General features: G+C 37.7%; 2 protein-coding genes across 2 annotated transcripts; both read left to right on the top strand.

The window, feature by feature from the left end:
- Positions 1 to 1154: 1154 nt before the first annotated feature.
- GCK72_014417 (uncharacterized protein) lies at positions 1155 to 4120 on the top strand (the record flags this gene model as incomplete). Its single annotated transcript, XM_053730275.1, has 12 exons — positions 1155 to 1189; positions 1239 to 1346; positions 1481 to 1668; positions 1811 to 1930; positions 1979 to 2148; positions 2194 to 2322; positions 2367 to 2432; positions 2479 to 2706; positions 2756 to 2831; positions 3661 to 3788; positions 3832 to 3927; positions 3977 to 4120. The coding sequence occupies 12 exons, from the start codon at positions 1155 to 1157 to the stop codon at positions 4118 to 4120; spliced, it is 1488 nt and encodes a 495-aa protein (XP_053585047.1).
- A 1736-nt stretch (positions 4121 to 5856) lies between these two features.
- On the top strand, positions 5857 to 7412 carry GCK72_014416 (uncharacterized protein; the record flags this gene model as incomplete). The annotated part of the gene is made up of 8 exons (XM_003102708.2): positions 5857 to 5921; positions 5965 to 6080; positions 6125 to 6365; positions 6412 to 6517; positions 6565 to 6636; positions 6680 to 6949; positions 6996 to 7119; positions 7168 to 7412. The coding sequence occupies 8 exons, from the start codon at positions 5857 to 5859 to the stop codon at positions 7410 to 7412; spliced, it is 1239 nt and encodes a 412-aa protein (XP_003102756.1).
- Between the last annotated feature and the right edge of the window lie 6331 nt (positions 7413 to 13743).

Raw genomic sequence — 13743 nt, 5'->3', positions numbered from 1 at the left:
AAAATTTTATTCTATTTCTATGATCAATTCCACTTCGATTTTCTCTAATTCTAAATATTTGCCCTTTCACTGGTTTTTTCTCTCACTGATACATTAACAGTTCAATAGAGAAAAAATCAGAGTGTGCGCGCCAGTGAGCCGGACATTCAGTTCTTTACGCAGTGATCGCCCGTACCAGTTTACACAGTATTATTCCCAAAATGTCTGTGTCTCTAACTCTTTTATTGTATTTTTCTGTGCTTTTTGTTCATTGTTTAGCATCAAATACAACCGAATCCATTGTGTTAGTGGAAGGAGTGGAACACAAAGAATAGTATTTTCATTTTTGGAAGTAGTCATCTAGGAGGGATTACTGTATTAGAAAAAATACGTTTGAGAATTTTGGGAAATGGAAGTAATAGCGAAGTTACCGTAACCCAATTGACTGGAAAAGTTGATCGATTTGACTCTCAAATGCGACTCCAAAATGGCAATATTTTTATGATTTTCTCGCCAACAAAAGCCCAGAGTTTTGTGTCTTTCGTGTTTTTCTATCTGCCTTTTTTATATTCGATATTTTTAAATGTTCAATTGAAAAAATTAAAAATCAAACGTTTGCAGATGCTGTTGTGCACTAACTTGTGTTTCAAGAGGCTCGATCAGTTTTCAGCTGGGAAAATTGGCCACGAAATTAACAACAATGAGTGAGTATCATATCAATATCTAAAACTTATCTGACGTGGCGAATAAGCTGGCGCGCGCGAGAGTTCCATATTTGCACAATCGGACTCAGTTGTCCGTGAGCTTCATCGCCGGAAAACTGTTTTTCTTATTTGTTCACAGAGCACAGCAAAATGAGTGGACAGTTGGTAAAACGGTGGATTTGTTTTCGACAAAAGTAAGTTCGAACCTATTTTATTCAATACTTTTTATAGTTATTTTTCGTTTCATTTTAAAATTTCGTTTCCAATTTTCCCATCGTAAATTGAATTTGGACGTCCGCCAATGTGTAGTGTCTGGGTCTCCGGTCACGGCACACTCTATCATCACATTCTCTGGGGAGCGAGTTTGCACAGCCGCGTTGAGTTGGCAAACAACCGGTTTTTCAAGCGGTTTTCCGTTAAATTCAGCCGTTTTTTAGCTGAATTTTATAAAATTACAGCGAATTTGATCGAATGAGTCGATGGTCAGCCGGCTCAACACCAGGGAGGTATGAGACTTAAGAAACTGAACTAATGAAGGGTTATATTATTTTTCAGCGTCAAACCGGTTTATGGTGCTCGGTACCCACCACTACATCATGCAAGTCCCACAAAAGGAACTGATATACCAGGCAGAATGAACAAATTTCAAGATTATGAAAATAGGTCATTAAAATTATATTAAAGACAGTTATCATAGAAAGGTCTTATATGTACACTGCGCACCGGCTGGTCACGTCAGATAATTCAACAGTGTTATGATAAAATTGATGAAAATAATTTATTTCTCCAATTTTCAGTGTATCTGATGCATGGGACACACGAGTGAAGGTGGATGAATCGTTAGCATCAGCATCAGCAGCAAAAGTTCTCGCGGCTCATGCGGCTGGGAAAACGCATCGAGACGAAGAAATTATGCCGCCAGTCAGTGCGGCACCGACGAAAAACAGTCGACAACAAGCTTTGCAGAGACTTGCTATACAAAAAGGTGAGATTTTCAACATCCCAAAACCTGTGAAGTTCATAAATAAAATTATGGGTTTTGAATTGTTAATATTATGTTGGAATATCTGAACTCGTATGAGACTACGTTTGTGTTAAAAATATTCACATAGAATATCCTATTTTAGAACCACTACCTTCATCAGTATCAGCTACGCCGCAGACAGCGAATCCAATTTATCCAAAGTTACCTGAAATATCAGACCAGCCTAGGTCGGCAGCACCGATGGCCAGTGCTCCACCTCATGGTAGGAAGTTCATTCTGTCAATACCTTTATGTAATCTTGTTATTGAAGGCGGTGATAGAGATCAAACCAGGTTTGCACGCCTTCGACGTCTGTTTTCGAATGGAAAGTCATCTGGAAGAAGTTCTCCACCAGTTGACGTGGATTTAGATAAATTGAGAGAAGATTGCTGGATGGGAATTCCACATAAATTGAGACCACAAGCATGGCGACTTCTCTCTGTAAGCTTATATTTTGTTTTCCTGCTATAATTATTCTTTCAATAGGGATACCTTCCAACTAATGCAGAACGTCGTGAAGTGACACTTCAGTGTAAAAGGGATGAATATTGGCATTATGTTGAACAGTATTTCCATTCTAGATTTGATGATCAAAATGCGGACACATTTAGACAGGTAGATATAATGAATTTTCTAATGATAATATCAGTTGTTTTTAGATTAACATCGATATTCCAAGAATGTGCCCGCTGATCCCATTGTTTCAACAAAAAATGGTTCAAGAGGTTGGTACTGTAAAAAATGCTCAATTGGAAAACAATCATTTTTCAGATGTTCGAAAGAATACTTTATATTTGGGCTATCCGTCATCCAGCCAGTGGATATGTTCAAGGAATCAACGACCTTGTTACGCCGTTTTTCGTTGTTTTTCTTTCCGAATTTATTCCACAAGATGTTGAAGTTGGATCGTTTGATGTATCTCAACTACCTCTAGAACAGTGTCAACTTATAGAAGCAGACTCATTTTGGTGTGTTTCAGCTCTTTTGGATTCTATTCAGGTACGTCTTTGCATTCAAAGTTTGTAGGTAAAGTAACTATTGACTTCAGGATAACTACACTTTTGCGCAACCTGGAATTCAGCGGAAAGTTCTACAACTTCGGCATTTGATGAGCAGAGTGGACCGTTAGTTTTTTCATACTTGTCAAGGGCCGGGCCGGGCCGGGCTTTTTTCAATACTTCCGGCCCCTTAGGCCCGTCTTTTGGAGGGAATCTTTTTTTTTTATAATTAAAATTTTTTTTTTCGAATTTGAGTAAAGGTGTACTAAGTTCAACTCTGATTTTTTCATAGAATATTGTATGTGTGTCTGAGTTCATTTTCATATCGAAAAAAAATTTCAAAGAATTTTTTTCAAGTTTTATTAGCTCAGCACAGTTCTTACAACTGCGCTCCACCGAAATCCCTTTGAGAAATGTCTCTTTTTCTCTGAGTCTCTCAATTTCGCACACTATTTCCTTCGGTTTCGGTAGAGCGCGGTTGTAAGAACCGTGTCGTGCTAATATAATGTAGTTACTTTCGCCATTTTTTTATTGTTTTTTTTCCACGGCTACAGAAATGAAAAAACTGTTTCGCCGCTCGATCTCAGCGGGATTTCGACCGAATTTTTAAATTCTTTCGATATGGAAATGAACTCACGAAAACACATAGATTATTCTGGGAAAAAATCAGATTTGACCTTAGTACACCTTCAAGTTTTTGCCGAAGGCGTCTCGCTGAAAAATGCATGTCAATCTTTCGAAAAATATACTAAATCATCATGAAAAAAGTATAGAAAACGAGTAAATTGGGAAATTTTTCCCCATGAAAACTTTGAAAATTTTTCTCAAAAATCCCATATCCCTGAAAAGAGGGGCCTGAGGTGCCGGGCCCGAGCCGAAGCTTTTCAGGTCCGGCCCCTCATTTGACAAGTATGGTTTTTTTTCGCTCGTATCCTTGAAAATCATTATTTTGTAGGTCCGCTTCACAAGCATCTAGAATCAAATGGGATTGAATACCTACAATTCGCCTTCCGTTGGATGAATAACCTTCTGATGCGAGAAATCCCACTTCGAGCTACTATCCGTTTATGGGATACTTATCTGGTAGATCATAATTATTAAAATAACATAAATTTGGTTATTTCAGAGTGAGCCGGACGGATTCATGCAATTCCACAACTACGTATGTGCCGCGTTTCTACGAACGTGGTCCAAACAACTACAAGCGGAAAAGGATTTCCAGGTACTTTGAAATAGTATAAGCACTGGTTGTACTTGAACCAAACTTCCAGGGTGTGATGATTCTCCTACAAAACTTGCCAACGCAATCATGGGGTGATCGAGAGATTTGCGAGCTCACTGCAGATGCGTTCTCCCTTCAATCAGTTTTTGACGGTGCCCGACGTCATCTATCAGCGCAGGCCGCTTCCCCGTAAAACTGAAAACTTCCATTACCCTGTTTTTTCTTTTGAATCTGTGATTTTCTATTATTGAGGCTAATCGTTCTATTCAATCATTACTTCTTTGGGTTTTCCTGTGTGTTTGTCTGTACATTTTCTCTACTCGCCCTACTCCCGTTTTTCTAGATAGGTCCTACTCACTCTATTAAAAGGTGAGAGAATTGATTGAATTTCTCTCCACCGACAAGTGCCTGTCCATTTTTTCAACGCTCTTTCTGTAAAATAATAATTTCATTGCACCCGGAGGAAAACACTTGTACCGTATCACTCTATCCACTTTTTACTCCTCACATTCACCTTTGATTAAATAAATCTTTCAACTCGAAACATTTCTTTTTTTCTCCCTTTCTTTGCTTGTTTCTATTTCTCTCTTTGGAATTACCATAAATTCCTATTCAGTGAGTGCCACCAACAAGAGATGACGTTAGTTCGAGGGGGGGGGGGGGGGGGGGGGGGGGGGAGAGTAGTTTGAAGTTCCGAAATGACCTTCGTTGGTTTTCGGAGGTCTCCTCTCGACATGTTTTACCTCATACTTCCTCATGAGAAAATCAGATTATTGGTTTTATGAATTTAAAAAAAATATCCTATTGAATAGCAGCGAGTTGTTTGTTGGTTTCTTCATTTCAACTGTTTGGTTATCTTGTGCGTCCTCGTATACTCGCTAATGCATCTAATTAGAAGAATTAACTCTAGAATTGAGTTGCGTTTTTTGTTTGAAAAGTTTTATTTATAGAATTTTATGAACTACTCATGTGACGGAACATGTCTACGTATTTTGCTGTAATCCTATTCAAATTTCCAGAACAGACTATCGTTCGGACATGTTTATTCGCATGCATTCATTCCAAGTGTTGATATAATGAAACCTTCAGTTTCAAAAAAGTTTGAATTTAATTTTGCCAAAAACGCAAGAGTTCTTCCATTTATTGAATATTTGCTCTCATTCACAAACAAAAATACAATAGTGAGTATTACTTACTCATTGAGTAATATTTAACAGTCACGTTCTCTTTTTCTGTCTATGTCTCTCTTTGTTCTATTATATTTTTTTCACTTCTAACATTTTTCCAATATAGATCAACAACTCTCCCATTGTTCACGATCTGCCCTGTGCTGCCCGTGAAATTGAATGATTTCTGTTTAAACCTCTTCAACCTCAATGCTATTTCGTTTCGCGATTCCCACAATTTCCACCCCGGACAAATTCACCCCAAAAATGTGACCCAAATTCAGGTAGAAAAAACTTCGGTAGACTTATAGTAATTGCAAATAATTGAAAATTGTCGTTGTTTTCTATTTACTGTTTTTGTAATTAATCGAGACTATAGATTCCAAAAGCAGCCACCCATCTAGACAAAACACAAAAACAAGTGTTCACTTTCATTCTTCTTATCACCAATAAGAAGGAAATGACTCACTTTCCAATTACTTGCAACTTTCTATTTCACAGATGACTGAACATTTCGCCATTTCGAGAGGTTTCTGCTCAAACATCTACTATTTTTCCTAAGCCACTTTGAAGCGTTTTAGCTTCAGAATTTTTAATCTCCGTGTTTTTCCTTTATCCGTCCCACGGACCCCTTTTGTCGCCGTGGCAACCAAATCTGTGTTTTTTCAATATCTATACACAATTTTTCTTTATTTTCAGCTGCCTTTCTAATCTCACTCTCATTTTAAGAAAGGAAAGCTGCAATATCCTATTTTTCAGTACAATGACGATTTCCTACAGCGGAAACGTCGTTCGCTTGCTATTACGGTGGAAAGGATCTATTTGGAGGCTAGTTTCCGAATATTCTAGAATGTAAGCTCTGATTTTTTAGAACCGTCTGGAGAGAGCTACTTATATACCTGTTGTTCTTCTATTCTATCCGCGTATTCTACTTGAAAGGGATTGATTTGATTGATGACGACGATGATGATAGATTGAAAATTAGAAGTAAGTTCAAAACACTTCTACTTTTCATTAGATAACTTTTTTAGGAATGTTCGAAACATTCTGTCGGCAATGCGATTCATATACTCGTCTCATTCCACTGACTTTCCTTCTCGGATTCTACGTCTCAAATGTTGTCGCTCGTTGGTGGCGTCAATTCGAAACTTTGTATTGGCCTGAAGATATTCTCTCTGTTCTTTGTACTGTTCTCCATCAACATGACGATAAGAGCAGGAGAAGAAGACATACAATCGCCAGATATTTGAACCTTTCTAATGCACTCGCTTGGTAAAAAATATCATATTTACTGACCCTATAAATAATTCCTATTCAGGCGAGATATCTCTTCTAAAATTCGTCTTCGTTTCCCTTCTGTACACAGTTTGATAGAAGGTGGACTTCTTACTGAGAAAGAATACCAAATTCTTGAAGCTATGCATGTTAGTCTGAAAATAATTTATCTTTTCTTATAGCTTCTTTTTTTCAGAATGAAAACGAAGCGAGTCGTTGGATGACTCCAATTCATTGGGTTCAGCAGATCATGAGACAAGTGGAGGAAGTGAGTTGCTGATACCGTATGCCATCTGAAATTTGTTTTCCAGGAAACAAAACCAACTGCTTCTCTACTCAATCAATTTGTAGCAGAACTTCGAATTTTCCGTCAATCTCTCCGTAAATTGTACTCATACGATTGGGTGTGTGTTCCACTTGTATACACTCAAGTAGCTGCTCTTGCCACATATTCATTCTTCTTTTTCTCACTTTTTGGTCGTCAGCCACTACTTCCAGAAATTGAATCAGGAAAAGAAATTGACTTGAAAGTTCCCATTTTCACGATAGTCCAGTTTCTGTTCTTCGTCGGCTGGTTTAAGGTTAGCAATCGTTAAATCAAATTTTCATTGCAATACATATTTTCAGGTTGGCCAAGATCTGATGAGACCTTTCGGATTGGACGACGATGATATCGAGCTGAATTATATATTGGATCGCAATGTTCGCATTTCATTTGCCATTGTTAACCAGTTGCAGGAATCACCAATGCGTACGTTACAAAATTGAGAGTAGACACTCAACCAATTCCATTTTTCAGCAGACTTCGAGAACGACGACGACAAAATGTGGGAAGAAATGCACCCACCAACAAAAGACGGAGAAACTTCACCTGGTGTGAGAATGCCACAACTGCCACATTCGAAGTACTCAAGCCAATTATCTGAACATCCTCCACGTCTTCATGCCTACGTTCCTATAGACGATGATAGAAGTATCAAAGATATGGAAAGTCATCATGGATGTATTGCTCTCAAAAAAGACAAGAAACACTTGAGTTGGTAGTTGGAAACCCGATTTTACAGCTCTACAATACCTGCCGTCTTCATAATATTTTTCACTGTTATTTGCACTCTACTTACCCATTTTCAAAAATTGCCCTATTCATTGAAACGAAACGAGTTCAGTACCTCGGAAAAATCAAAACAATAATTCCAAATTGCTTTATGCCAGTATTTTTCCAATTTCATCGAAAGTACATATCTCGTCCATAATTTCATTTTATTGTTGTAAACTAATAATTTCTTAAGCTTCAGATGCTCACTCAACTTTTTTGGAATAAAGTGATTGTTTTTCCAAAAAAATCCCTTCTTTCTCTATCAACACCTTTTCATTCTTGTTCTCGATTCTGACTGCTCTCCAACATATTGTTCCGCTTAAGTATCGTATTTCAACCAACACCTAATCGTAAAAGATCCTATGTTACCCTTCAGATCCAGAAGGTATTCCGACTTTCCGAAACTTGTAAATCACACGGAGACATCGCTTCGCCAACATAAAAAGCTTCTCCGAAAGAATATTAGTTATACTGTCTTTTTCCTCGTCTTTCCCCCCTTTGCCCCCGTGCTTCTTCACTTTATGATAAATGGAAATAAGAAGGGGATGGTGTGCGTGTGTGAGCACAAAAGAAAGGAGAGAGCCAACACATGTTTTACGAGCTCTCCAAATAGTTTATGAACTTGCTGACGAAATGAAACCAACTCGCGAAAGGACAATAGTAGAATGTGACATTGAGCCTAATCTAATGGGGTTTCCCATTTTCGGAAATGGGGTTCTTTTAGGCGGTTCGTCTTTGATTTATTCTTCCGAAAGTAAAGTTGATAACGAAATAAGTTTACTTAGTAGTAGAAAAGGTTAAAATTTCATTCAATGACTTTGTACTTTTCATCAAGTTTATTGATTTAGAGCATCAGTTTGTGTGATTACTGTAAAAGTGAATTTGTTGAATATTTTTCTGAAAGAAATACTGAAAAACTGTTATGGCGTTCATATTCACATACAGACAAATTCCTAAACTACGATCAGCTTGAATCAGATAAATCATTCAAGAGTTCCAGAGTTCTACAATATTCCAAATAATGAGGGATGGTCCCTACCTCCAAATCTCCTTCAAATAAATGTATCTCCTGAAAAGGTTGTCTTAATGGATTGGAAGTTAATAGTCAATCGACCTCTCTCTCTCTCTCTCATTCACAAACCGCAACAATAATACCCCGTGTCTTTTCTCTTTTCGCAACACAACCTTATTGTTGCATCTTATTAATAATTAACCGAGTGTGAACCTAATGGATTTTGAGAAAAAGAGAACCTAAACTACCGTATTCTCATGTGAATTCATCCCCCTTTGTCTTTTGAATTCTTGATTTCAAAACCTAGAATCAATTCGAAAACTTCGAATCGACCTTCAAAATGGTAGCTCATAAAATGTCACCTTCGAGCGGGGAACGAAGAGAGAAATGTTGAATTTTACGATGATTTTGAAACCGTTTTGATGGGTTTTGGGTGTCAATGATTTCTCGAAATGATAAGATGTATAGAAAACGCTTCGAAAAAAGACAATACAATACTCTACAGTAATCCACGTTATGAAAAGAAGTGAATTCAGAAATTTCAAGTTACGGTAGAGTTACAGTAGCGAGCATAAGTGAGCACCCCTTCATACTTTTATATGTAACTCTGTTGAATCGTGTCCGTTTTGCATAAACTTTTTTTTGAAAGAAAGCCAAAGTATTCAGCAATAAGAAAATATGTTTTTTGAAAAATTTGCGTTTGCTGATTTTTTCGATAATCGATTTTTCCTGATCTTGATTTGAAAATTCGAAAAAAACTTTTTATTTTTCTCTTGGAGATATTGAGTTTTTAGTTTAAAAATGTTGGAAAACACTCGAATAAACAAAAAATTATGTTGAATCGGCTTCTCAACTCCTGAGAATCGTGCTAGAGCTCCAGAAGTCAAAAGTAGTGCCTTCGGGGAAATCATCATAACTCATCAAAAAATTTTCAAACTTTTTTGAAACATGTACCAAAATACGTGTCTTGAGTTTTTCTACAAACCAACATTAAAAAAATTACAATTTTAGAAAAAATAATTTTTCAAATTTTTTTTCACTCAAAAATAATTTTATTCTCATTTTTTCTCAATTTCCGTTATTTTCTGGCTATAAAACGTACATACGTTACAAAAACTGTATGCAAAGTGTTTTATCACAAATAACAAAACACATGTATGTATTCCTTGTTCGTGTTATAGCCAGAAAATAACGGAAATTGAGAAAAAATGAGAATAAAATAATTTTTGAGTGAAAAAAATTTGAAAAATTATTTTTTCTAAAATTGTAATTTTTTAACGTTGGTTTGTAGAAAAACTCAAGACACGTATTTTGGTACATGTTTCAAAAAATTTTGAAAATTTTTTGATGAGTTATGATGATTTCCCCGAAGGCACTACTTTTGACTTCTGGAGCTCTAGCACGATTCTCAGGAGTTGAGAAGCCGATTCAACATAATTTTTTGTTTAATCGAGTGTTTTCCAACATTTTTAAACTAAAAACTCAATATCTCCAAGAGAAAAATAAAAAGTTTTTTTTCGAATTTTCAAATCAAGATCAGGAAAAATCGATTATCGAAAAAATCAGCAAACGCAAATTTTTCAAAAAACATATTTTCTTATTGCTGAATACTTTGGCTTTCTTTCAAAAAAAAGTTTATGCAAAACGGACACGATTCAACAGAGTTACATATAAAAGTATGAAGGGGTGCTCACTTATGCTCGCTACTGTAGCTCCCCAGCCCCTGTCATCTTCAGATTTGTTCTTCTTCTTCTTCCCAGCTCCTGCTCTTTCTCTCCCGTGAATTGTCCATCAAGATATTCCGATCGACGATCCCGTGATTCATTCCGTCAGATGCTCACCAAGTGCGCAATCATCACTTCGTCTCCTGAATCTTCACACTATTTCTCCACCTATTTTCGATATATACTCGTTTTCTTTACTGCTTTGTCGGGTATCCGAAACGAACAAAAACTCCTGAACACTTTTTTGTGCTTGCTCTTTTTTCCTGTTGCTCGATGGGAATCGGGTGCGCAAGACGTCGATCAGTGTAATATAATGAGCATATGTGAACATGGAATACTGTGGAAAATTGAGAGACGCAGAGAAAAAATGATGATGGAAAGTAGAAGAGATGGAATAAAGGAATAAAGTAAAAGTGCACAAATAAACAAGAAAAAAGTCGGAATTGTCCAGAAAAAAACCAAGAGGATCACATGACACGACTGAATGACTACGAGTTGTATACTGTATCCTCGGCTTCCAGAATTCTTTTTTTCAGGTCAGCCGATCCCTTCGAAAGTTTCTCAGGTCCCAGTTCCATGTGAACCCATGTGAATCCACAAGTAAATTGATTGCTCTAAATCTTCATCTGAATCCTGAGAATAAATGTTCCTTTGTCCTTGTTGACTTCTCCCCAGGGTGCTTCTTCTCCTTCGTTTTTTTCTCCGTTCACCCATCTTATCCCATCCAAAAAAACACCTGGGGAACATGAAAATGTATGTCAAACGGCTGGGAAAGGTGTGAAATGTGCGAGTGACCTAGTAGCCAACACAAAGCTCATTTAGCATCACCCCCACGCAGAGAGTCACTCCGAACAACCGGTCTTCTTCTTGCCCTTTGTCTTTCTACTCGTTCAACGTACCGCTATGGATCCATGACAATCCATCCGGTCATATAACTGTGTTGGTGTAACCCAGTTCTCTCATTTTGACTAAAGACAAGTCATGCTTCAATGAGTTTTGTCACCCATCTACTAGCATCTCCGACAGTCAAAACAAAGGACAGGTGTTCGAAAAAGAGAGGATATGCAGCGGTGTTTCTTAAGATATCAGAAGAACGAAAAAAGTGAAAATGATTGCTTAATGAGTTGTTCATTTTGTGAAAACTGGGTCAACCAATGAGCGAGATGAGGAATTTCGAATTGTTGGCAGGTGTTCTTCTGGTGGAAAACGGAATTGTTGAAATCTGGAATGGAGCCATCGAGAAATGTTCTATACGTCCTTTGCTGGAAATTGCAGATCTTCTTAAAGTCAACTGAACATATCTAAAGTATAAACAAGGGCTTTAAAAGCATTTACAGACTCCCTGATTACATTATTGTCTATGAAATTTCAAGAAAACGAGCCGACCCCCTCTCATCTCCACCCCTCACTCTGGTGTCATACAAGTGAGAAAGTAAGCGACACCACTCCATCTCAAGGCCCCCCGGCGACCAATGACGCCAACGCAACAGGCGGCTTCTCTCTTGTGATGAACTTTTTTCATTGGTGACAGGTTATGACATAATATAGTCTCGGGTACCATAAAATACTTCATACTCTTTGAAGTGATCATGGGAGTCACTTATTAGTTGATGACTAATCTAGAAATGTCTCATAGAGAATCTTGCTTCTAGATTTTCCTTTTTCTCGTGGATATTCAGAAATCAACCGAGATTACTACTAGAAAACAATAACCGGAATCGAGTCCTTAACTAGATATAACCTATTCACCAACTGACCAGTCCATCCGATTCTTTTCTCTCGTTGGTCATCACCAATCAAACATTTTTCCTATTCATAATCGGATTCAATCGGTCTCCGGAAGCTCGTCTCGACTGTTTTATGCCTAAAAGTTTTGAAAAATCACGAGCGTGACCTACTTTGAGTCAAAGCGCGCGGAAATCCGCTCTCGATTTCGATATTTTGGAGGTGTGTGGACACGGGGCTAAATGATGAACTCCTCTGTTTGTGTGTTCCATTCTCACTTTTATTTCAAATCGGTATGGATTTTCATGTTAGCTTCAATTTGTTAATGTCCAAATTGTAGGACGACCGATCAGAGTAAGAAGTTTTGAAGCTTCTGCTTTGAGTTGTCCAGAACCTTTGGAGCTCATTTTTATGATCCCTAACAGATCGCCATTTCCTTTTTCCATCCGATTGTTGTAGAGGTCGAGAGTTTCATGAAACCCATTTCGGAAATTGATCTCAAAACGCTTGATTGACCACAACAATACAAGAATGGACCTAAAATCGTTCCATTAACCATCTCTGCAACATTTCCATCCCGACCTGAACATACCAATTAGGTGTCCGGTAGTTGGGTGACGAGAAAAGTGACCGGTACTCTCATTCTCTTCGCTTTTTACTTGTCTTCTGATGGATAGATGATGTTGGATGGTGGCGGTGTGAGAGAGGGAGAGAGAGACTTCGTAAATGCACCACCGCTCCCAATTATCGTGTTCATGTTATGTTTGTGAAGGGACTGTCCGAGAATCATCATTATCGTTGAGATGACGGTTGCAAATGTTATTGTTACCACCCCGTTTTCCTACCACCCATCTTCCATTAAGGGTTTCACGGGTTCCTAATTTCTTGGACGTCTTCAAGATTGATTCAAACCCATTTTCTATTTTTTGAGACAGATTCCGAGTCGAGATTCTCGAATGTTTTGACTTCAATAAGGGTCTGGAACCAGGGTTCTGACGATTTCCAAATCTGGAAATTCTCGAGTATTCCTCATTTTTCTATCCATTCATATGTTTTTATTTTTCTTCTGAAGCTTCTGCTCTCATTGAAATTCCAAAATCTTATCCTTCGACACTACGGTATTCCCTTCTTAATCTTTGTTTCCCCACATCCCACCGGAATGTCGACTCCGAAATCCCGAGTGATCCACCATTCATTTCTTTTCGAATAGTTACATTTCGAGAAGAGATTATACTACTGTATACCCCTCTCTACCACTTTATTTTCCGTTTTTCCGTTTCTTGCATCCGATCATAATTGTCGGTTTTCACCATTTCTCAAATACACACAAACGGAGCGTCCGAGCGATAGTAAGGGGATTGAGGACATGGGGAAATGAGAAAGAAAAAGAACAGGAAGTGGGAAGAAGAAGAAGAAGAGAAAGAAGCTTACTGGGATAGAACATTCAGAAACTGAAAGTCGAGATCAAACAGTGTTCAAGGACTGTGAATTGATATCTACATAGTTGAATTATTCGGCTGTTGAAATTGAGCTCTCAAACATCCGCTGTGTTGCTCAGCGTTTGAAGCTAGGACCTACCAAAAATTATTCGTTTTTCCAGTTCCCAACAGAGCCAATTGTATTTTGTATTTGACAAATTTTAGACTGGCTTGTTCTTCCTTATGAAAACAGGGAGGACCATTCCTATTAGCTACTATTACTGTGGGTCAACTTTTAGACAAGAACTCGTCCAAAAAATGGCACCACAAAAACAAAGATCTAGGTTTGCTATGAAAACCCTCTGAGCATTAAATAAATCAGATAGTAGGTCACTTTTTT

The sequence above is a fragment of the Caenorhabditis remanei genome, chromosome IV (genome assembly GCF_010183535.1).
Source record: "Caenorhabditis remanei strain PX506 chromosome IV, whole genome shotgun sequence".
Taxonomy (NCBI): domain Eukaryota; kingdom Metazoa; phylum Nematoda; class Chromadorea; order Rhabditida; family Rhabditidae; genus Caenorhabditis; species Caenorhabditis remanei.
This window is presented reverse-complemented; position numbering and strand designations above follow the sequence as displayed.